Raw genomic sequence first — 26,253 nt, forward strand, 5'->3', positions numbered from 1 at the left:
GTTTTCCCTATTAAGTTGTTTTTTCAAGCTGTTTATTATATCCTTTGATGCACAGAAGTTTAAAATTTTGATGTGGTCCAACTTATGTATTTTTTATCGCCTCTGTTTTTGGTGTCATACCCAAGAAAGAATTGCCAAGTGCAGTGACATGAATCTTTTCCCCTACTTTTTTTTCCTAAGAGGTCTAAGGTCTTTAATTGATTTCGACTTGATTTCTGTGTAAGGTATAAAGTAAGGGTCTAATTTCCTTTTTTGCATGTGGATATCCAGTTTTTTGAAGACACTGTTTGTTGAATACACTGTCCTTTGCTCAGTGAATGGTCTTGGCAGCCTTGTTGATCCTCTTTATGTACTACTGGGGCAAAAGAGAAAAGGGCCTTTAGTGCATGAAAATGAGGGAATTACTGAAGACAGACTCTTGGGGGGACACTGGAGACTTTCTAAGTCAGTCAGTCATGGAGATAGTTCCAGGAATGGCATGCTGAAACCTTGTCAGATCAAGAACACAGAAGGAGGGACTTAGAGCATCTCCCTAAACCAGAAAAAAAAAAAATATACATACAGTGTTTTTCTTGTTTTAGCCGGATTTGTGAAATAGAGAGGAGGAAATGTTAAAAGCATGGACAAAGATGGCTGGCAGGCACCACAGGAAGTATAAACTGTAGTGGAGAAGGCAATGTGCATAAATAGTTATAATACATGTAGATGTGATATATTATACAAATGATTCTAATAAAGTGCTGTTGAAGTCTAGAAGAGTAAACAATTACTTTTGCTGAGAGGGCTGATTAGGACTTCTGGGTATGTCCATCCAAATTTCAAGATTGAAAGCAACGGGAATGAATCATGATTAATTTACCCAGAAAACAAAGTGATTAAGAGGATATTTGCTAGCTCATAGCCTCTCCAAGAGTATAGGAGAGCCAAGCTTGGAAGGGCACAGCCTAGAACAATACTTACACTTCCACCCCAGAATTTTTCTTGTACTAAGGACACCACCGTCAGCACAGTTTAGTGAAGACACTCCCACCCAGGCCGCCCACACCATCTGTGCTACATCTGGATGCCGCCGCCAGTACCGGTGCTGCTGCTGCCTTCAGCCGATGAGTGTAGCTGCTACTGCTCCCGCCACCACTGGCCGCAGTGAGTGCCCTGAGATCCCCTCCTAGCTTTCTGTGAAGTCTGGGCCACGTGTATCTGATTTGGAGGGTTTTAGTCAGTAACTCATGTCCTAGCTATAGGAGAAGCAAACCAAGTGTCCGACATTTTTTTAGCTTCTGTTTTGGTAGAGTTGTGTCTCAGAAAAATGGAAAGTGCTCAACATTTAGGAAGTTAGGAGAGCTTAAACGTAGGTAGCTGCAAAGTATGACAGTGTCCACACAATTGAGAGATGCAGAAGAAATAATATTTAGGCATGCGTTAGTAGAGGGAAATATGGGGTGGCAGTTCAGAGAAAGATTCACCCCGGTGGTCAAAGCGATGGTAGCTGAAGCCCTGACATTACAAGGGGACATATTTGAGAATGAAGGAAATCGTTGGAAAAGAGTCGTGCTCACCTATACTTACATGAATTTAAGAGGAAGAAACCTTGATGGCTAGGCCCTTATCATGATAAACAAAGGAAGAGCCTCTAGCAAGTGCCTTGTAAATTGAATTTGCTCAATTTACTATTAAATGAGTGATGCTCTTAAGAAGGAGAGGACTTGCAGTGTCCAGTATTACTTAGGGATGGAACGGATGGAAGACTAAGAAAAATTCATTGGATTTATGTACCTTGAAAGGAGAATTTGATTAGAAGGGTGGGAATAGAGGTCCAATAGCATCAAGTAGGGGTTTTGGAATGGGATTTGTGATGGTAAATAGAGCAGTAGGGTAGGTTTCACTGGGTGAGATTTGAGCTGAGACTTGAGGGAGATGATGGAGGAAGCTAAGCCGTTATCTAGGGGAAGAAAGAGGGCTTTATGCAGAGGGGTAGCGGATGCAAAGCTCTGAGCAGGAGCAGGCATGGTGTGTTTGGGGGACAGGATGAGGAAGAGGGACAATTATAGGAGAGGAGCCCACTGAGACCACTGCACCAGCTCTCATAGGACCCTGTAAGCCATTGTAAGGACTCCTTAAGGACAGAAAGAGCATCTACTCTAGGATGGACAGCTCTTTGATTATTTTCTGTAGCCTAACATGAAGTTAATCTGTAACTTGTAAACAATTCAGAAAAACTTCAAGCTTACTTTTCATAGGCTATTCTGTTCGCGACAACTTCCCTAAGGAGATAACCAACACAAAGAGCTAATGTTGTGTAACCGAAGCAAAGTGAGGCAGGAGTGCTTACTGACAAGGCTAGGTAAACTCTGATGGGTAATTTATAGTTCTTTCACCTGAATGCATAGAATGAAGTAACATTGTGTTGTGTATCTTAATAAAAAATGGAATATTCTTTTAAAGCACGTGTTTCCAGAAGAGCACCTACTTCTTCGGAGCTTTCTCCCTTTTTTCTTTATACATCCTTTGGTGGAGGTGCTAATGAGATATATTGAGGGCTTTGGGGTGCTTCCACAGTAAACTTTGGGGAGACCTCAGAGTGGAAATTATAATGGCTATTTAAGTCAGATTGGTCATCTTAATGGGCCTTAAATCATTTGGATAAATTTGTTTCACTCATTTCGGTTAAGGTGGAATTTGAGTGTTTTATTTGGCATAATCCTTAAGATAACTCACTGCTTGACTCATTTTTCACCTCCAGCGGGGTGTTTGGTGGTGGCAGGCAAACCACGGAGATGGCTGACAGTAATAGCAAATGCAGAGCAAGGTGCTCATGTAAAGGAATGCGCACGTCACCAAGGCTTTTGTGTTAGACAAGCGTAGTATTGCAGTTTCATTTGTTCCCATCGGAATGGCAAAGAATTGTTTTTGTGTCTAAATATGTAACTGCTTTTATCTGATAATTGCAATCACTAGAGCTCATCCTCTTGACTTCCATAATTTAAGCATCGTGCTGCTTTCCTTTCACGCACAGTAGGTGTCCTCTGATTCTGCTGCAGCGCTCTAACAGCACGCAGGAGGAAAGGGCTGCGCTCGCACTGAAGTCTGATTCCACTGCTCCGTGACCTCCTCTGATTAAGGTCTATACGTGGGTGTTCCATTCATTTTTTCTTTGTTTTTTTACTAACTGGTTCTTTAAACATTCAAACCAACCCTCAATCCTGTAAAAATTCTCCATGTAATGGCGCCTGCTAGAAAGGCTTTAATGAGATTATCAAAAACTTACTTCTCATTACAAAAAATTCAAAACACTAAGCAGCTGTGCTTTATATCTGGGGACAGGTGAAGGAAGATAAGGGAATTATATTTATATACATTGGGGATACAGTATGTTTCAGGCATCCTCTTGGTATCAACCATCTGTCAGTAGGAAGCTATTTGAATATACACAGTTGCCTTCTGCCTGGTAGCAGATATGAACAGGCTTAGCATGTTGTGAATCTGAACTGAAAATCATGGCAAAAAGATCTTTCCTTTTTATGAAACTACCTTTTTATATGCATGTAGATTTTAAATGTCACCTTACATGAAAACAAAACAACTTTCTGTAATCTTCGTATTTCTCTTAGCATCAATATTTAAGACTGCTGAGAAATGTGTTTGCCATACACTGGCCGCACTACTATGGAGGCTCCCTGCGGAAAGGCAGTATATGCTGGAGAAAAACAAAAGTTCTCTCTGTAATCAATGTAGTTGCGTGTACTTTAAGAAACTTTTTATCATGTAATTCCTTATATACATATTTATGTATTTTCTAAAGAGTGAAAACTACACTTCCTAGGAGCTGTCTCCATATGGTGTTTGAACTTAGGCCTAGACTCTTGGTGTTTAAGTGAGAGCTATACTTCATCTCCTTTTATATTTCTTGTACGTGTGTAAGTGTTCCTTCTTTGTTCCTGACACACAGTCAGAGGGAGTTATGAGGGAACCTACGAGAATAAAATTTTATTGATATTATGGTTTCTACGTAAAGTTTTATCTTTGGTTTACTTATTATTTAATATTAAAGTTGGATTTGCATGAATTTCATGCATAATTGACTTCAGGATGAAATAGAGTGATAATAATACTCTTTAAGGAATTGATTTACGTATGAAACTATGTTCAGATTTTTAGAGTGGCTAACATGGATGCACACAGGCACTTGAGACTTGATTTTCTGCTCAGGGATGCTGTAGCACTAATCTGATAAAAAGATAATATCCTTTCACTGCCTCTGGAATAGAGCTTCAGGTAAGCCAAGTTAGTAGCTTGAGTGGTTCATGGTTCTCATATTGTGTAGCTTGGACCCTGAGAAGTCTGGGACCAAAGGGTTAACAATTATGATACCAGGATATGTCTGTTGTTACCTAAACAAACAGCAAAAAACTCCTCACATAGTTCCTTATAGTGGAGCAAAGTAGATCTAGAAATTCCTTCTCATGGTGTGAAGAAAGCCGCTTTTGTTCAATCAAACTCATCTGCTGAGGGGAAGACTACATTATACGGTTCAGGTGACCTCATTCATCCTCTGATTCTTCCCCCTAAGTGGGCAGCGTTGCCTCATCATACCTCCTAATGCACAGGCTACTCGGGGAGAAAACAACAACCTTTCCTCACTTCCAGGGCACCTCACTCACCTTGGGTACTTCACTTATAAAATGTGATCGATAATACCTGCATTGAGGGGCTGGGAAAGTTAAAAGGAATGTACACAAGACACTGCTTTAAATTAATGACAATATATATGTATTTTAATTATCATAGTTTTTATAAAAAGTAATACACATGCTATGGAGAGGCGGTCCATCTCTCATTGGGTCTGAAACCGCTGACCTCTGCAGGCACCGCTGTGGCTTCGCAGTGTCTGGTGTTCCTGTCCTCTGAAATGGACAGGTTTGGGACTCAGGGTAGGAATTTCAGGCGGTCACCTTCCTTGAATGAACTTCACCAGCCCCCAGAGTCTCTGAGTCCTCCTTCTACTGAATGGACCGTTTCTGCCCCAGTTATTGCTCACAGAGCAAAAACATACGGGTCCCTGGGTGGTGAAGCACTCAAATCAGATCCTGTCAACGCTAACCAGTTCCAGGCCTTGTTGGCCTAGGCGCTCTTGGTACTCTCATCTGCAGATGAGGAGGAGGACACTGCACAGGGCGGAGTGAGGATTGGATGAGGTCTCATATTTTCGGTCCATAGCACAGTGCCTAACAGATAGTACAGGTTCACCAGGGGGTGTGTGTCGTCCTCATCATCCTACATTCTATTTAGAAATAACTTCCCTGGGTTCCTGGCTCGCCAGCTCCTGCCGCAACGTCTTCCTCCCACTCAATTTTAGTTTTTGGTCTGAGGTCATTGTCTTGACCAGGTCGGGGATTACTCGATAGTGATTAGCATAAAGATCAACTCACCTTTTATTTATCACCTAGTTCCCTATTACTAGGATACAAGTTTGACCTTGTTAGCCCTTAGTTGAATACCACTGAAATCAGGAAATGCCCCAAACAGAATATGCGTGTGTACTGGAGTTCAGGGATCCTGGGGCAGTCTGGAGTTCTGTTTTGTTTTTGTTTTTTGTTTTAACTGTAGCGCTCCTCTTAGCAAATTCACCTAGTTACTTTCCACTGGTAGTTTAGTCATGTAAGTTGCCTTTATTTCTCTTCCTACTCTTTAATGTTCATTGCTTTCTGAGTATATTCAGCTTATCTTGTATGCAGGCTGTGCATATCCTTGTTATATTCATGGTCTGAATGAACTTCTAAAAGGAACTCTGCAATCTCTAGGTGAGTCATGTTGTCATAGATTTAAGATATTGGTATTACGAAATTCCGTGAAGCATCTTGCTCTGATGGTTTTCATTGGGCTGATGATCACTTTATGCCCTCCAAGTACACAGTGTTCCAATGTTTTAGAAGAATACACTTTGGGGCTTATTTGTTCAGTGAGTTGTAGGAAGTAGCAAAGTTAAAAGACCAATACTGAAAGCCTATATCAGATGATATTGTCAGGTACATTCCATAATATTGGGGCTCAGGACTGTTAATAATGATAATATTTGTATTGGGTGAAAATGGTTTATTTTGTAGATTGGTGTTTAATTTATATAAAGATATATTCAGAGTATTTTGTAACAAATGTGTTTCCTCTATTATTTTTATAAATGCTTCAGAAAAGATACCTTTGATGTATGGTTATTATAAAAATTGTGTTTTTAGTTCTTGAAATTTATACTTAATGAACATTTTAAAAAATCTTCTAAAGCCACTGAAACCTGGTTTATAGCAAAAGTTTTGAAATTCTAAAGCTTGGAGTGAAATCTGGATGTCTTTACATTTGTGTGTGAATTTTTTGTTGCCAGTGGTAACTGTAGAGAATTTTTTTTTCAAACAGCACCCTTTTAATAACAATGGTCGTCCCAAATATACTGTGGCATAGCTTTAAACTTGATTAAGTCTGCCTTGGACCCCCCCCCGCCTGTCCCTGAGTAAATGGAAGAAAAGTTTGGCAGGCTCCATGCTGTGCACTTGATTGATGCCCAGAACATCTGAAGGACTTTTGTGTGCTGCCTGCTCTCCATGAGCGCATAGTGTGTGAATACTTAAAGAAGGTCAGCCCTTATCACATGTGATCTCGGCCTGAAAGCAGATCAGCCGTGACAGTCACATCCCGTCAGAAAGAACACAAATCGTCCTCTCCATGCTTGAGACAAGTTGTGGGATATTTTCTCTCTCTTCTTACCCCTTCCCACTCATGGAGACCTTGGCAAGGCCATGAAAGGAAGAGGGAAGACGTGCTCAGAATAATGTGTCACTCCTGGGAGGGAGGAAGGGAGTGTTTGTTTGTAATGATGTGATGGTCTTTCACTGCAGCCCAAGGGGACCCTGGGCTGTTAATGACCAGCGATGTGGAATGCTGCAAATTAGAGTGGGGAGGGGTGGGGCGGCAGGGGGCAGCCTGGAAAAAGCAGGCTGACGTTGTGGGCTTTGCGAACTCCGAAGTCAGAGAAAACGTTTCTGTGCAGTTGAGTTCTGTTTGTTTTTGTCTCCAGAGTGGAGTAACTTTTTACAACCACCAGCGGATAGTGTATGTGGAAGTGAATGGCTAAAATTCAGAATAATAAAAGGAAATCTTCAGTGCCTTTCTGCATGCACTTTTCTATTTTGGGCACACCAAGTATGCAAGTTTGAAAAATATTTAAATGAAAAACTCAGTGGGGTGGTAGGGGCCTCAGATGCTATGGCTTCGAGTGGGAAGCAGGGAATAGCTGTTGTTTTTAGGTGTCTGTGTGTTTGAACAGCAGTTTAATTAAAAAGTAGATGTTTCTTAGAAGGGAAGTTCAAGTAATAAAAAAAACACTCACCTGGTACTCATTTAGGGCAGTAAGGATATCACTACATTTTCTTAGATAAAAAAGAAAATATATTTTTATCCTGTCTCAAAAACTTTACCAGCTTCTTTTGAAATGTGATCAGCTGCAAGACATGGTTGCAGTCCGTTCACACAATGGAAAGTAAACTGTGTGAATACCTCCTGACAAATGAAGGCATTGCTTCCCGTGTCTGTAGGATCAAATCAAACCAAACGATGAGACGTAAGGCCCCGTCCAACTTCTCCCCGTCCATGTGTACCTGAGCTCGCTGCTCTCTGGGCACATCCACTGTCTCAGACTCATATTCTCTGCAAACACTGCTCTTTTTTCCTGCTCATAAACGTCTGTACTATCTGTCCTCTCAGCTTAATATTCCTTGCCCTCCCTCCCCCCTGTGAACTCCTGCTCATCTTTGAAGACCAAGTTCAGGTGCCTGTTCCGCACAAGTCCACTCCCCACCCCCAGCCGGTAAATCTGTTTACCCACTGTGCTTCCCGTGTCCCTTCCCCACAGCGGGCAGTCACAGGGCTGTGCAGTCACTGTTTCTCTGTATGTTTGTCTTCACTCACTCCAGGGGCAGTTCTGTCCTGAAGGTGGGCACTTTTTTTTAATAGACATAGTTTTACTACAAATTTTTAAGGTGTCTGTGTCTACGAATAGAAGTTTAATTAAAAAGCAGATGTTGTTCCAAATATAATATTAGCAGAAATGTTCAAGTAATAAAGAAACCAACATTCACCTCATTATTCAATACTGTAAAAAAATCCCCCAAATTTACAATTGATACTAAGTCCTATGAGTTTGCTGTGCTACCATACACGTCAAGAACTTCAAGAAACCATTAAATAGACACATTTAACATCAAAGCCTTACAATCTAAATGCATGTAGTAGCCCATTCAAAAGCTACAACTTCCATTTTTTAAAAAGTATTTTCTCTACAGAGACTCTTATCAGCCACACAGAAGTCCACACGGTTTTTGAACTGAAGCGAGTGTTGAGCTGCACTTGAATTCACGCCCTTAGCAAAACACCTGCTGGAGCGCCCACATGCTCCACACACACCGTTACTTAGTAACGTTCTCCCCTCCCGTTCACGAGACAGTCCCCAACCGCAGTTTACAACTGGACAAATACATGAAATCAGGAGATCTGGGGTTTTTTGTGAAGACAAGTCACACATCAAATTGTTGAAAAGATATAATTTAAAACTTTCATGTAGTTCTGTTTCGATGACACGAATATTTAATAAATTACGTAAAAATAACTTGAGTAAATAAATATTTGCCTTTGCAGGTATAGTTGAAAAATGTAACACCTTGATAACATCAGACATACTGTATTTTGCTGTGTATAGTATTCACCATTTTGCCCAAGTTTTTGAGGGAAAAATAAGGATGTGCACTGTACATGGGCACGATGGTTACAGACCATGGGTATAATAATGGCTATGATAATCCTGTGTATAATGCACACAGAACACGGGTGCATACTATGCATGGGAGCACATTATACACGGCAAAATATGGTGCTTTGTACTTTATATCCTTGTTTTCACATTCATGTTGCTTGTGACGGGAACAACTTGGTAAATGTTACATTAAAGAACATTATTGTTAATAAGGGGGGGGTTGCCTTTTTTTGTGAGAAGGTGGGGGAGTAGTGAGAATTGTCAGGAAATTGCTTACCATTGTCTGATGTCCTCTGCTCTGGGTTCCATCATCAGTTGTTTATATTTATTTTCCTGCCTAATCTACATAACATCTTAGCAGTTGGGTAATGAACAAACCATAGAACAGAGTCTCAGTAGTTGGCCCAAGGTTACACAGATAGCAGACAGGTGCTCTCTGCTCCAGAGACCCCACAAACCGAGAGTGAGTGGGTCTGTGCAGGAATTCCGCAGTGACGTGCGGTGGTGGCCCGTCCTATTCACGGTGGCAGTACAGTCTGCAGTCCTTCTCTTCTACTTCCTTCTTCTTCTCTTGTGTGTATTTTCAAATTGAGACCTTTCATATTCGGAGCTTTCTTTGTAGCCTCACTTGGTGTATACTTTAAGAAGAGCGTGCTGAACCATATGCAAATTAGGGTTGTTTGCCAAGCCAGATTTCTCATCTACCTTATAAGGGTTTTATTAGGTCATTTGAGCCTCGTTGTCTGGAACCTAATTATGCATTTTATAGAACATGTCTCTCTGTGTTGGCATCCAGCATATATTAAATCATATAGAGAAAGTGGAAGGTTTTATAAGGATACATCTTGAATTTCTTAGTATCACAGATGAAAGAAAGAATTCTTTGTTAACAACATGTTTGACTAAGTGGAACCCTCTCACGCTTCTGATTTTCACTTCTCGCAAAGTTGGAAGTTTAGGTTCAGAGACTCATCCTCTGTGCTGGAATCCCAAGCCTTTTTTAAATTTGTCAATCCAGTTGCTCAAAGCCTTTAGTTATTATATGATATGTAGTCTAAACTTTGCAACCTGTACTCAGAGTCCTGCGCAATCTGGTTCCACTCTAACTTTCCTTCTAACTCTTTACTAATAGGAGCGCCCTGCTCCAGCAAGGTTTTTTCTTTTCATGCTCTTGCACAAGGGAAATATCTAATCTTACTTCTAATTCTTGTTCTTCCCTTTCTATCTTCTGTCTAAATAAGTTCAATTAATATTTCACCTCCAGCTGTTCCTTCAAAGTAGTATAATCCATCTCTTGCTCTGATTTTCTGTCTTTACTTCACTTGAGGATGCTTCATCTTAAAATATCCTACTTTTTTAAACTTAGTTCTCTCATATGTATTGTGTATAAAATAAATAGCTTTTTCTGTGGTATTGTAAATTTCTTGAGTGCATGTACTTCAGGCAGCGCATAGTACAGACTCAGAAATGATTGCTGATGTGAATGGTTTTGAACTGAATTAGGATTCTGGGGAGAGAGCAACTATTCTCTATTCATGCTCCGAACCGCGTGTGGATGCCCGTGTGGGGAAATGCGAGCGGTGGGAGCTGTCCCACATTTCAGCCGTGCACTCCTCATCCTGGAGCACAAGGCCGGGTTCCAAATTGGCAGCGGAACCATGTTGAGATGTGGCTCTGAGCCCAATATAGAAGGTTTGAACAAGAGATTCTATTGCCTGATTTTTGACTGCTTTTCCCACATGTAACCTCTCTGCTCCTAATCACTCTTACTCATGTTGGTTATGCCTCAATCTCCCTTCTTAATTTAAGGGGATGTGGGTCAATGACACTGAAAGACTGCCTCATGCACCGCCCCAGCTTCCATTTTCCTGACAAGTTGGTTGCATGGCTTCTGAGAAATACAAAATGTGTAGTCTCTTAAGCTGAGTATACTCCAGGGTTTCTGTTCAATTCATCTCATGAAAGTGGGAATTGTGGGTGTTTGTAAAGCCTTAGACAGCAATTGCTGGGCTACCTTAAGCCAGAGAACAGAGTGGAATGGCATGTCAGAGGGTCATGTTGGGAGGTGCCGGTGCCTGTGTGTAGGGGTGGGGTGACCCTTGAAAGTGAAGATGGCAGAGATTTTTTCCAAGATAATAAATCCTAAAATATCAAGCAAACACACTTGATGATGTCTTAGATGTGACCAAATCGCAGTGCACCTGTGCGCTCACACTCCTGAACCCTTAGTAACGACTCCTCTTTGTAGCTGCCTGTGGCACAGGGCTGCGTCCGCACGTACAGACAGTCCATTTACATTGCTTGCTCTTCCTTCATTGTCACTTCTCAGAGTGAAAGAAATCAGATAGCCTCTTAAAAGTCTTTTAGTGTCAAAAAAGATCACTCAGAATATCATGGGAAATCAAATTTTACAAAATGTGCATTGTTTACATTGAGGCATAATTACATTTAAAATATTAAAAAACTGAATAACTTACAGTGGTTTTATTTACATAGTAAGTGGTAAGGTTCACAGTAGTTCTTATTTTTTATATAGGAAACTTCAAACTATAGTCATTTAAAATGAACTGATTAATGAGTGGCTTAACTGAAATATTTTAACTGGAAATATTCATTAAGGAATGACTTTTACATCCTTTCCCATATCTGAGCACTTGATTCAAAGGCATTTGCTTCATTATTTAAATGTGGATACAGTGTGAGAAAGCTACCATAGCATGGCACTGGATGTGTTGCAGTATTTCTATCACTTCATCAAAGATAATGTTGTGTTTCTCCTTGTCTTTCTACGATTCCCAAACAGTGACCAATTTTAGCCCAGAGAAAACGGGGAGCGCATAAATAGAGATAGCCTGTTTCATGACGGTGCAGTGCAGGTGTGTGTTGCTTTGGAATCCCTGCAGAGCTGCCGGGAGCTCTGGGCACGAGGGCTCGGCCGTGCTGGGGAGGCACCTGCCTGTGCTGTGCGGCCCCTGTGTGGGCAGCCGGGTCATGCTCTCTTCTTAAGAAAACAGTCCTGCTCCGGGTCCTCACTGCCCTTTGTTGTCCTCCCCACGAGGTGATCAGTTGAAGTCTCTGTGGTGACAGCACCAGTTTGTAACAGGCTTGTCTTCCACGGTCCTGTCTCAGGCTTGCTGGCGGGCTTGCCTGAAGCTCTGACAAGAGTGGCAGCACAGGCGTCTCGGTGAAAGAAGGAGAGGCAAGAAACAGGAGGCTTCAGCTGGAAGGTCACACTCACTGCTGTCCCACTGTAATGAGCTGGCTGGAAGAATTAAGCTGGCAGCTCCACATTTCCCTGCTCGTTCTCCTGTCTGTGCACACGCGGGGTAAGAAGATCAGTGCCCCACGGTGCAGTGCCGACGGGGGCTCCGTTAGTGTCTGGTTTTGTGGCTTTTATCACAGGATGGAAAGTTCAGGGCTCAACATTTTCAGACCCCATCCTCCAACTGCTCTGTAATTTTACTATTTTCTCTATTAGGGCAAAGCTTCCTAGATAATGTATTAGAATGACTTTAAGGGGATTCAAAGTTTTTGTTTTCTCTAGCAACTAAGAATTAAGTGCAGTCCACTTGGAACTTTGAGTTTAATAAAGTGGATTGGCAGCATACTGTGACAGTTTGTATGTGGAGAACTTAGGAAAATAACAGTTCTAATAAACTTTGTTTTGATCATTTTGAGTTGAATGCTGTTAGATTTTTATAGATTAGCTAATTAACTTTGAAGTTTGTTTGAATTTTTATATGGATGCGTGGAGTAAATCTCTAGTTTTATAATGGTAATAATTATAATTTGTGACTATGTCAGAAGTTTATCCACATTTAGGAACAGGGCTTACTTAGTGATCATTTTGTCTAGAAGAATTATTCTTGTATAAAGTTGACGAAAGGGTAACAAAAATTTTTTAAGAAATAAAAGAGTAATTATAAGAGTAGGTGAAATATTTTCACGTTAGGAGAAAGATAATGAACATGAAATAACTCAACGGATAAGAAACATAATGAATATGAAACAACTGTCTGTGATGGGGGTTTGCAGCGATGGAGTCCTGCAGCTGGAAGGAAAGAGAAAAAGGTTTCATAAAATTCTGCCAGGGGACAAAGGGAATATGGAGGAGATCAAAACGCACTCAGAGTTCAGCCTCATGTGCTTGTGAGTGCACTTTATAGAGCCAGTTTGGCAGTGCTGCTTATTTGAGACGTATGTACGGTCAGCTGGCATGCACTTTTGATTGGCACTCATAAGATGAATGTTTTCATAATCTCAGCATACTCCATAACAGTATTCAGGTACCGTATTTTATGGTGTGGCTACATGAAAATGCTTTTAAGTTTGGGTATAGGTAAGTGTAACTCAAAGGAGTTTTGTGTGTTAATATGAAGGAACAATAGGTAGTTTTGTGTATTGATATGAAGGAACAATAGGTAATTTACCTGATTTGCTAGTTTATTTTCCCAAACAATTATTGTAATCTTATACCTTGTAGAAGAGACTGGAAAGGCATCGGGGTAACTATATGTTAAGGCCGTTTCAGGAAGCTCAAAGCATGCTACCTGTGATGTGAAATTCTCCTTCCCGTATTCATGCTGTAGTATTCCTTGATTGCCAGAGGGTAACTTCATTTTCTTTCAGCATTGTCCTTGAAATATATGAAAAACTAGATCCATTATTGATGTATACCAATAAAAAGCAAAGAGGCCATATGCTAAAGAGCAAATCTTTGAGTCATAAATGTTAGGCTTAGAATATACACAACAATAATGTATAGCTGTCTTACTTTTCCGAAGAGGGCATTGAAACTCAGAGACATTCCTTGCTTTTCTCTAGGTAACATAGCCTTTGACCCCCTGGCCAGGGCACTTGTGTGTGTGCGTTTCTAATTTATTCTGTAGTATAGTGGTTATGAATATGAACTCTGAACCCAGAATGACTGGGTTTGAATCTTAACTCTACCACTTACTAGGTGTGTAAACTCAAATGAGGTATCTTATTAGTTCCTCAATTTTTTCAACCATAAAATGAGGATAATAATAATATTGACCTTAGGGGTTGATTTGATTACAAAATGAGTAAATACACAGAAAGCACTTGGAATAGTGTCTGATGCATAGTATTATCTGCAGGTGTGTTCGGACTAGTATCATTATTAATAATATTAATTTATGCATTTATAAGACCTTAAATCCTTATTTAAAGTAAACATGTTTCAAAAGGATACTTTGAGACATTTGGAGAGTGTGAGTGAGGTTCAGGCTAATAAAAATAGTTTGGAACTAACTGTATGGAAACCCGAAAGCCCTGTGTGGAAGGAATATGCTCGCTATCGCAATTGCACCTTCAGTGGTGCAGAGCTCCGCCAAGTCTCCGTGAGGGGACAGGGCTCTTCCTGCCCGGAGCACCGTAGCAAGGTTGGCTCAGCCTAAATCTTATCACTGTGTAAATCTTATCTTAAATGTTTTAGTTGAGGAGGCACAGGCTTGGAAGAAAGGCAGCAAGGGTACATCTTGGTAGACGTTTTGAACTTCATGTTTTTTATATTGGCACAATGCGATTGCTTCAGAAATGCATTGTTTAAAACTAGGGATTGCAAAATGGAGAATTGCCTTCTTGTAAAAGTGAAAATGTGAACTGAGATGGTGAAAATCTGTAGTGCTCATTTCTACTTAAAATGTATTATTTTAAGGATTGAGGTATTTATATTACCCTGCTTCTTACTTTTCAACACACAGTGCTGAATTACAGACAATTATAGCAAATGTAGTATAATGTGCAAATAGTATTAAAGTATCATTTTGGTCACTACCAGTCTTAAGTTCTGCTAGAGGAACTCAGCGAGGATATAAATGTGACAGGTTGATAGACCCCCGAACGAATGGACCCTCACTGTTTGTTCTTCTCACAGGTTAGTAGCAACAGTCTGCCCTTCCTGACAGGGATGGGCCTCGTGTTCCAGCATTTTAAAAAGCTGAACTTTTTATTTAGCTTCCTGTTAAATGTGTATGTGAAAATTTCTGCAGTGTTTTCCCACCTGAAAATCATGGTGATGAATTATTATAACAATCAGATTAAGATAAAAATTGGCAACCAACTTTTTGTCTTCAGTTTAGCACTAATTCTACATGAATAAAGAGTTTACGGGAAAAGGGTGAGATAGGAGATAGGAATCAGATTTATTTAAAAAAATTTTTTTTTTGTTATTCAATTACAGTTGTGTGCCTTTTCTCCCCATCCCTCCACCCCACCCCAGCTGAACCCCCCTCCCTCCCCCACCTCCACCCTCCCCCTTGATTTGGTCCATGTGTCCTTTATAGTAGTTCCTGTAATCCCCTCTCCTCACTGTCCCCTCCCCACTCCCCCCTGCCCATTGTTAGATTGTTCTTAACTTCAATGTCTCTGGTTATATTTTGTTTGCTTTTTTCTTCTATTGATTATGTTCCAGTTAAAGGTGAGATCATATGGTATTTGTCCCTCACCGTCTGGCTTATTTCACTTAGCATAATGGTCTCTGGTTCCATCCATGCTGTTGCAAAGGGTATAAGCTCCTTCTTTCTCTCTGCTGCGTAGAATTTCATTGTGTAAATATACCATAGTTTTTGGATCCACTCGTTTGCTGATGGGCACTTAGGTTGCTTCCAGTACTTGGCTATTGTAAATTGTGCTGCTATGAACACTGGGGTGCACAGGTTCTTTTGGATTGGTGTTTCAAGAAAAAAATGCCATTTGATATAGCAACAAGAAAAATAAAGTGCCTAGGAATAAACCTAACCAAGGAGGTAAAAGACCTGTAGTCAGAAAACTACACAACACTGAAGAAAGGAATCAAGAGTTTTTAAAGAGAATATGGAATTTACTAGGAATCAGATCTTTTTAAATACAGGAAAATCCCAAAATCCAATGAAAAAAAAATAGGTCCCAATCTCTGTGGTTCTTAGAGTTTTCTATAACCCAGATTTTACATCCTGCCTCTTCCCTGCCAGGTCATATTCCATAGGTTTCCTATTGCAATATTTGTGTTTGACTTGGTTGATGCTAAATTGAAATTCAGAAAAATCATTGTTATTAAATATTTTAAGTAGAATTAAGGCAAATAAGGAATGCAGTAACAGATGGATACCAACATGGCTGTGACTGTGTAGTTTCAAAATAAGAATGGCAATGTTGCTGTGGGGCATCCGTTTTTGGTGATATTTTAAGTGAAAAATGATCCGTCTTACCATATGGCAAAATGTAGTGAAAATCCGAACTGTTAGACCAACACAGCTGTTAAAGGCATAAATGCGGTTCTGTGTTTAACATATTTTCTATTGCAGCTATTAGGTGGCACTTTCAACAATTAATCTCGGCCTATTAATTGGCAATAACCGTAAGTCGTGGTGAGCATCACAGATGTAAGAAACATGAGCTCTGTGATAATGTACCTGGGAGTAAAGTGACTAAACTGTAGTTCTCGTTTCTGCTGCGTGGATTTGGTGGTGGACAGTCGCATAACTGTTCACTACAAACTCTGATCATTTGGTTGTACCTCTTCTGAGAAGTTAGTTATGTTTTCAATAGTAGTAGAAACCACATTTGTAAGTCATGTATATGTATGTGTATGTAAATATGTGTGCTAGATCATTTTTATTTTTAATTTGCAAGTACGTGGAAACTTCTGGATGAATAATAGTGTTAGAAAGGTCAGAGACATTCAAATTAAGGTTTATTGAAAAAAATTTGTAAGTCAATTGAATCTAAAATAACATTTTATAAATCTTTTATTGACTTAGAACTGCCAGGAACAAGTTTATGAATAAGTTTTTCCCTCAATTTTCAAATGCATATTTATTTTTAGAATTCACACAGGTCTTGATCAAATCTTTAAATAAGACAAAGTATTGATAAATAATTATAGGAAAATGGATTAATTAACTAAATTTTCTACCATGCTTTCCCTATGCTCCATTTTAGGTCCATATGGACTCTGTCATCTTTTCCCACCTTTTTAAATTAAGTTTAATGAGGGGGGTGATGCTGGGTAAGAAAATTATTCAGGTTTCAGGGGCACAATTTTACAACACATCATCTGTACACTGTATTGTGTGTTCATCCCAAGTCAGTGTCTCACCATCACCATTTATCTCCCCTACTCTCCACCCCCTGCTCCTGGCAATCAGCACACTGGTGTCTGTGTCTATGAGTTCTTTTCCTGTTTTTTTTTTTTTTCTCTTTTTCAGTCAATCCATCCACCCTGCAGCCTTCCCCACCCCCAGCTGTCAGCCTGCTCTCCCTGTTGGTCTCAATTATTACACTTTTAAAAAATCTGTGAAATAGTTACATTGGCCGTCTTACTATATTTTTTGTGACATTTTAATGTTAAAGTCTCTAAGGGTGATTATGTGACTGTGTGCTCGGAATAAGCTAGTCCTTACTTTTAGGTCCTACCATGTTTCTTCCTGCACTGGAGATGCTGTGGCTTTTGGATTAACTGATTTTTCTGCTTGGATATCATCTTTTTTCCCATTCCTTTGATAGTTAGCTTTTCATGTAAAATCACATTATTAGCATTAATATTTTTGTCATAAAGGACAGAAATGTAAGGAGAGAAGGAAGTATAGAGACAAGCCCAAGGAAATACAGGTCCCGTGGGACCCGGAGGCCCTGAGGACCAGAACATCCCTACATCTGTGTCTCCAAGGGGCCTCAGGACATTCCCAAATTCTCTTCTGTGTGTGTCTCTTCCCTTATTTCTGTTTAAAAATCTTTAATGGATGCTGTTTGCATTGAGGATAAAATCCAGCTCTTTTTATGGTCCCCAACTCCATTTGCAGGTCATATCACTACTCATCGATCACCAACCAAGTTGGCCTTTTCCTGTCTGGAATGATCCAAACCGTTTATCCCTCAGGTGTCACATACGTTGCCTCCACGGCATCAGAGTTCTTTGCTTATCCACTCTGCCTATCTATTTAAATGTCAGGTAAAAGTTTTTCCTACCAATTTAAATTAAATGAGATCCCTTACATTATCCTCATTGTTAGTCGTATTTTTCCTCTGTAGTACATGTCATGGTTTATCATTATACATGCTGTTCTCCTGCTGGAAGCAGGAGGAGACTGTCTGTTTTATTTGCTGCTCTATCCCTAGTGCACGCAGTGCTCGCTGCATGGAGGAGTCTGTCTCCCTGGACATGCTCATTGCTTTGTACGTGGCCCAAAACAGTGTCTGTGTTCCCTGATTTCCCAAGACGTTTTTCAGCTTGACTTTCTGGAGTTAACTGATAAATGTTTCTTTGTCTCTTATTTTGACATTTTTGGAGATAGACTTTGCTTGGCTGCTAAGCCTTATCGTAATCAGATGTAACCCAGCTGGGGTGTGTAGTTCCCCAGTACCAAGATGGAAAGAGCGGAGACACTGTGGTCAAGGGACGTTTTCCGGAAGAGGTTCTGGATTCGGCTGACAGTCCACAACCTCTGAAACAGCTGCTGCTGTCATTTATGGTAGGAGTGTGAAGAATTCCAGTCCTCCTCTATTTACAGTGAATTCCTGCTGGCTGCTGAGTGACTTATTTATTAGCTATATGCTTAGAAAATGAGAAAAAACACTTCAATATTTTTCCATATTCCTTGCTATCTAGGAAATGTTACCAAAAATAATAGTAATTATTTAGTAATAATAGTAATAATAAATTTTTACATAATTATTTCAACAGTAAATGAAGGAGTATGAAATTATAGAAATTTAAGATATTCAGGTGATGTCAAAAATAATATATGAAACAAGGTGTTCAATACTTGGCAGACTTTTAGTTCTGTCAGATTATTATGTACAATTTTTACTCCTTTATTAAACCAGTAGCTGCAAACCTTATGTCTCACGAAGAACAGCTCATAACTTTTGCATTAGGAAACCTAACAGGCCACAGGTTTGAGACCAGCTGCGCACATCTTCCATTTGATCAGATACTGGGAAGTTAATATCTGAAACTATGCTTTTGACCTCGTCTGGAGTCCAGAGTAAAATTAATCTGCATGTCTAATTTAGGTCTTAAAAAACCTCATGAATATGTGCAAAAAAAGGGCTTTGAAGTTCATTGTTTTTTACTGCCCGACTGTCCTGTGGTACATAGTGTTCCCAACTTCATCTTGGTATCTTCACAATTTTATGGGAATTTCACATGTACAGAAATAGTGACTTAATGTCGCTTTTGCCTCCGTTGTGGAACTGCTGTGATGTGGGAACTGCACTGATGCGCTATCAGCCAAGTGTGAGACAACTTCATGTGGCAAGGCCTCTTCAAATTTTTCTGGCCATTTCTGTTTTCTTTCACATGTAAGCTATGCCAAGGCCAACAGCACACAGCTTCAGAAAGCCTGCGCCTGGGTTTGCTCTGCAAACTCTGCGTGAAATTATCTTTCTGTTACTGTGTTTGTAGGGATATTTGTGTTCGAACTATGCCTTTGCTAAAGTCTTTTGCTTTATTTTGGTTTCTCTTTAAAAGGGAAACTAAGACAATTCTTTTAAAATCTGAAGAAAAATCTGCCAATTATAATTGTGTATAATTTTAATGATTATGCACTTTTCAAGGGCTAAATCTGAACTGAATATTTGAATTGATTAACGTTAATATACTTCAGTGATTTTTCAAATTGCATTACGAAGTCTTCTTTTGTTCCTTTTTTATTTCTGAAATGTTAGTGTTGTGGGAAAGATATGTTATGTTTCCCCATGAACCCTCAGCTGTTTGAGTGAGGGAGTGTGCAGCGGCTGTTCCGAGGAGTGTGTGAGTGGTCCCGGGCCCACCTCAGGCTCTGGGATCAGCTGAGTGATTGAAGACTGTGCAGTGACCTGGGAAACAGCATCGGAGGGGAGTTTCCTCGGGACACAGTCACAGAAGGGTAGATGCCGCCTAATTGAGGTTGCTAAACAAATTGCCTTTTTACTCCCACACTTTCTTATACATATTCTACATAGCCGCACACATGTGTTTCTTATATGTATGTTTCCACAGGATTATTACAGCTTATTGAAATCAGGGAATATCACTAAATATTTCCTACTTAATTTCCTATGCCCTGATTGAAAACTTGTTCAAATTGGGGGACGGGTCTGAAGGAAATGCACCTTTGTGCTAAATCATGTGATTTCACAGACATATGGCTTTTTTTTCAATGGAAACTTCTGGAGATTTGTTTTTGGCCTGGATGTTCTGAATGTACACAGAACCATTTATTCTCAACAAGCATTCTAGTAGCTGCTATGAATATTATTAATCTACCCTACTTAACCTCTTACAGTGAAAAAATATAATTTTCTGTTTTTTTGTTAAACAGACTTAATGACAAACATCTTGCAAATTTGATTTTTATATATTTCATCTCTTTCTTATGCTCAATTTAATCTATCAAAGCCACACATTGTAGAAGACATCTGGTATTGAGCTTAAGCAGCTGGGTTTCATTTGTAAAGGTTTTGAGCAGATTTTGGTGCTTGCCAACAGCAATATACCAGTGGGCCAGTGTGTTTTGTTTGTGGCAGCGTGGTGCAGTGTGGCAGAGGAGACCTGGATCCGGGGTCAGGTGACACGAGGGCTCCTGCAGATGCTGCAGTGAGCGCTGGCTGCAGGTTGGCTGCACTGGCTGTGGAAAAGGACGCAACCTGGGAGAGTGCGCCGTCAGTGTTCATCCATCTGCGAAACAAGGAGTCTGCAGTTGTCCTCACATCATGGGTCAATGTATTCCCTACACCAGAATCACTGTAGGTCGTTTTAAAGATGCATTTCTCTTTACCCCACCCCAGATCTACTAAACCAGATATTTGGGAGCTAAGCTCAGAAAGATGCAATTGATTAAGATACCCCCCTCAAGGGATTTTATTCACCCTAGATTAGAGTTAATACATTCCAGTTCATTCTTTACCTACAGAGAGAATCTCTCCCCAACCCCCTTGCCCCCTGCATCTCTGACCAAGATAAAAACCTATTTCATTATCATGTATTTAAAAGAAATTGTCAAGAGTAACTCACCCATATATCCAACTTAGATGTTCTTTCATAAAATATTATGTTAGTATGGCTTATTGTTTAATAAAACAGTTGTACTAGGACTATTAAGATATTGCCCCTGATTGATGAAGAAAGGATAGTAATTCTTAATTTACTTGGAACAATCCAAGTATGAACTAAAGGATTTCTGAGAGAGTGAACTAGAAATGAGAATCCCAAATTTCCTCTCTTCCTAAGATATATTAATCAAATAATCTCTGTCTCCAGATAGTTATTGGACACCTGATAGGCTCCTGGAAGACTTTGAGAGTTTGGCTCTGTGATGCCCTCAGAAAGCACCATATTGTTGTGTAGATGCTCCTCGCCCTGTGCCCGCACCCCCGGCTCTATTCAGCATGTCATTCCCAACGAGCAGTTTGTCTGTGTGGCTGTACATGCCATTTTAGGGACTTCTGGAAATCAACCAAGTTATAACTCCAGCTTCTGCTGGAAATGCCCTGTGCCAGAATTCTTCTTATCCTAGATAAGTATTTCTGGTTTTGCTGGTTCAGAGTCCAGAATTGAGTCTTCCAGGCAAACATTGTGTGTTCCAGGGCAATATGGAAACACATGCAGAGAATGTGTGGTTTCTGTGAGGGTCACCTCTTTGGAAGCTAATAGGCACTGACCGTCTATGCTGAAAATGTCATTAACTGGAAATGTACTTTTTTACCTTATCTTGCTTTGGAAGTTAGCACTCAAGATAGTGATTTAGAAAACTCCTGCATTCCCTCGGGGGCTTGATTTAAAATAAACACACACACACACACTCTTAATGTAGGCAGGCAACACCCCGGAAAATATAACATTAAAAGAGGGTCAGAGAAGCGGCAGCATAAACACTTGGAATTGTCTTGTTCCATGATCCATGTCACACAGGCTACATCTGCAGCTTTTTAAAGTTCTGGAGGAAGCTCAGCAATGCAGCTGTCTCTAATGTACTGTGAACCATGAAAAGGAATTTCTTTCAAGTAAAAACGGAAGTAGTTTGTGTGTGGGATGATGGGGCTGGAGGTTCCTTTCAACAGAAAATAGAGTGCTATTACATAAACAAACATCCACACAACCTGAAGCAAACCCAGTAGGAATACATGCTGCAGGCACCCGTACTCCAATTTAAAAGACTGAGCTGATTTTAATGATCTATTTGTGGTTCCTGCTTTTCACAGTCAGGAAAATGAGGAGGCATACAGTTGTTAGGTGACTTTCCCCAAGTCTCACTATTACTTGTAGAACCAGAACCAGAACTTGGGATTCAAGAGTTTTTGTTCTTAGAGGAATGACATTTAAATTTGACTTCAGAATTGCTGTCAAAACAGTCTTTGCCACGTGAACTTTTTATTTAAGAGACAGATGGTAAAAACACAAACCTTCACCACCACAAATAAATAATTCAGTGTATGAAAAAAGCTCAGACCTCATAATGTCTGCTTTGATTTTCCTATTTATTCTAATATATACTAGTTTGTAGAAAGTACTCTGTATTTAACACATTTAGGCTGTTGTAATTTAGTTCTCATGGGAATGCAATTTACACACTTTTTTTTTTTTCCTGAGCCACATTATCTTAGCATCTGAGGTGAGGAGAAGACAAAGTTAGGAACACCTCTATTTTCTGGGAAAAAAATATTTGCATTCTGCACTGAAGAATGGAGCATACTTCCTTTTTTCCTCTTCCTAAGATTCCTGCAAATGTTAAGTTAAAGGGACGATTTGCAAAATATCCTGAGTTGCTATGACTGCAAACTAGAAATGTGATCTGCAGCTTTATATACCTTGAGAGTGAGGGCTAACACCTCTACAGATTTATTTCTTAATGCTAAAATTACAAGGTTGCTGTTCCTTTCTGCTGTAGGATATCACTTATCCTGGGATCCTTTAGATTTACACATTGGGCTTTACAGTGTGGGGCATTTGCTGTAGAATGTCTTAGAATAATTGATGAACTGTCTTTACCAGATAAAATTTTTGTACTGTTGATCCTAATTTTTCTACCTCTTCTTTGACTATTTCTTTAGTAGCCTTGAATCCAGACTGTGGTTTTTGCCATCTTAATGAGAATAGTTGATCTTTGGTTCTGCAGCTTTGCTTCGATTCTTGTTTTTGCTACTTACGGGGTGTTAAGATCTGTTGAAGATTTCAAGTCTTCTCTTTGTACCTGCAGGATTCTTGAGCAAAATTACCCCCTAAAAGTTCTTTAACATTTTACTTCTTGTTCTAGAGTCTTTGTTTATTATTCCTATGGCTTTTAGTGTATCATTACCTTATCATCTACAAAATAATTGAAAAGGTCTAGAGATTTAAAAAAGTGTCATTCTTATAGTTACGGGTAGTTCTTATAGTTCCTCATAGTTAATCATCTCATAGACAATAACTGGAATATTTCATTTGTGATTTTATAATTCACAAATCCAAAGATACAAATGTCAGGATTCTTTTCCTTTAATTTATGAATGTCTTCATTTGTAGATGTTAAGCACAGGGCAATGTAGAGAAACCTCCTCTTCTTGATATAAAAACATATTATGGTTTTTAACTATATAACAGTTTTATAACTATATAACTATAGTAATTACAATAGTGTGGTTATGACCAAAGGAACACATTTTATATATATATATATATATATATATATATATATATATATATAGACAATATGTGTCAAAGGGGACACTGGAGGTCACTGGGGACAGGTAGACCATTTGAAAGGCTCACCTCATACCATGTATCAAAATCAGCTCCAAGCATATCAGAAAGCTAAATGCAAAAATCCCAAAATTGAAAATGTTAAGAAATAATAATAGCTGATATTCCAAGTATTAAACACTTCATGTACTTTAACTCATTTGAGTTCCACACGTCATGAGATAGGTGCCGTCCTTATCACCTCTGTTCAAAAGAGGAAGCGGGTTCAGAAAGGTTAAACAGCCTGTCTCAGGTTACAGAGTTAATCTGTGGGCGAGTCTAGATCCGAATCAAAATAGCTGGTTCTTGTGTCCATTCTGCAAGTGTCCAGTGTCGTACAGGACAGCATCTCTTAGAGGAGGATATCTGTAGAACTCAAAGTTTAAAAAGATGTAAAAAACTCAAAACAAAAAATATTTTGGAATTTCTTAATAGCAGAATTTGTGCTAGTTCAACAAAGTAAATCACCAATAAGCAAAGAACAACCTGGACGGTTGGAAAGCATATGGCAAGACATGTAACTGAGAAGTGTTAATTATTAGTTGCATGTAAAGAATGTCTTCAAAAATGAAAATGAAAATGAAAATATACAAAAACAATGGCAGAGGACATGAACAGACATTCACAGAGAGGAATATGGAAATACAGGGAGAAAAGCTAAATAAATAGAGAAACTCAAGTTAAAATAATATGAACTACAGAGCTTTAGCCAACAGGCTGGCAAAATAATTAACAGTCTGACATTATCAAGATTTGGCAAGGGTGTGCAGAAATGAGAACCCTTAACGGCTGTTAGTTGGAACACAAATTGTTCCAACCATGTTGAAGAGTGATACATCATTTGTAAATTAGATAGCAATCATATAGTAATGTTCACAAGGTTAAGCAATAGTTTCTTATATGTGATACCAAAAGCACAAGCAACAACAAAAAATAAAATGGATTTCATCAATTAAAAAAAATAAACTTTTATGCTTCAGATACATCAACAAAAAAGTGAAAAAAGACCCCACAGAGTGAGAAAATACATTTGCAAAAAATATATTTGATAACAAACACAAATGTAGATTGCATAAAGAACTCTTAAAATCAACAATAATAAGATAAATAGCACCATTTTAAATGGTGTTATTCACGGGAGTGATAAATAGCACATTTAGTATAGTGGGGAGAAGGGGCTGGTACTTATTTAGCTTTATTGTATAATATTTTATTACTAATGATAAAAAGTCTGTTCAGATTTTTTTTAATGGGCAAGGATCTGGAAAGATGTTTCTCCAAACAATATATACAAGCGGCCAATAGTCATATGAAAAGATGTTTAACATCATTAGCTATTATCAGTGAAAATCAAAGACTCTAAGGAGGGGCTACGTCACCCACTCGGGTGGCTGCGGTACCGTGTGTCGGTGAGAGTGGGGGAGCCGGAACCCTCGTCCACTACTTCGGGAACGTAAAATGGTGCGGTCCCTTTGGCAAATAGTCTGGCAGTTCCTCAAAATGTTAAGTATTAAGTTACCGTATGAGCCATAAGCTTTACCTCTGTGTATATACCCAAGAGAAATAACAACCTAATGTCCACCAAAAACTTGTACACAACTACTCAGAGCAGCACATCGTCATAATAGCCAAAAGTAAAACCAGCCCAAAGGTCCGCATGTGTGGCTGCCCAAAATGTTGTGTATCTGTATAACGAATGTTGTTCGGTAACAGAGAGGAAGGAAGTACTGATACATGCTATAACATGAATAAACTTTGGCGTTATCTTTCACTGTCCAAGCCAGCTTCTTTCACTGGCTTGGACAGTGAAAGAAGCCAGAGGCAAATATCATGCTTTGTAGTATTTCGTTTTTATGAAAAATCCAGAGTAAGTAAAACCGTACTGTCAGAAACTGGGTGAGTTGCTCTGGGTTACCTGGGCGGGGTTGCCAGGGGCGAGAATGGGGATTGATTGCTAATGGGTGTGGTGCTTGTTTTGGGGGTGAAGAAAGTGTTGTAAAATTAGATTGTGATGTGGCTGTGTAACTCTGTATACATACTAAACAGCATTGCATTGAACATGTTACATTGTTGGATTTTAGGGCATGTGAATTCTATTTCTGTAAAGCTCCTGAAATGTCCACAGGTGTGATAAATAGCACATTTAGTACAGTGGGGAGAAGAGGCTGGTACTCATTTGGCTTTGTCCTATAGTATTTTTTTATTCTTAATGATAAAAAGTCTGTTACGATTTTATAAAAATGAATTGTGAGAACCCAGTACGCTCCAAATTTTGTATAATTATAGGAATTTATACAACTAAATAGATAACCAGAAACAAAATTAAATACATAGTCACTCCCCTTTTTAGTTAGAAAACGTTATGGGTTTTTCTTTCCCCCTAATAATTGAAAACTTTGGTTCCAGAAAATATTCTCTACAAATGAAATACTTAATTAGGGCTTCTTCATTGCTGGTTGTTTGCTTTTTCTGACATCAATTATAATAAAACAGGGTCTGGCACAAATGATGCCCCTTTATTATTACATAAAAATCTTTTATTACAAAATCATAAGCATGCAATTCTGTAACATAACAATGTCACACTCAAGCGCACCACAAGACATTTCAGGTGAAATGTTCAAATTGCTGCCCATCTCGTGGGAGACGTTCACGTACCTTCCCCACCACACTCAGTGGCGTTACTTCTGCCAGACCCTGTATTTTATCTCTGAAATCTGAATTTTAGTGAGGCAGTTTTATTTGCTATTTTATTAGC

General features: G+C 39.3%; 1 protein-coding gene across 9 annotated transcripts in view; it reads left to right on the plus strand.

Moving 5' to 3' along the window:
- BMPR1B (bone morphogenetic protein receptor type 1B) overlaps nt 1–26,253 on the plus strand; it is a 349,197-nt gene that overhangs the window by 237,521 nt on the left and 85,423 nt on the right. The window contains exon 1 of one of the 9 annotated variants that reach the window (XM_024574916.3): nt 12,048–12,120. The exons of 7 other annotated variants lie outside the window; for them this stretch is intronic. In XM_024574916.3, the coding sequence (XP_024430684.1) occupies nt 12,048–12,120 (73 nt within the window). Of the gene's footprint in view, nt 1–12,047; nt 12,121–26,253 lie in introns of those variants that run through there. One more of the 9 variants, XM_045183777.3, reaches the window with a different exon arrangement.

This window comes from Desmodus rotundus, chromosome 4 (genome assembly GCF_022682495.2).
Source record: "Desmodus rotundus isolate HL8 chromosome 4, HLdesRot8A.1, whole genome shotgun sequence".
In the NCBI taxonomy this organism is placed as follows: domain Eukaryota; kingdom Metazoa; phylum Chordata; class Mammalia; order Chiroptera; family Phyllostomidae; genus Desmodus; species Desmodus rotundus.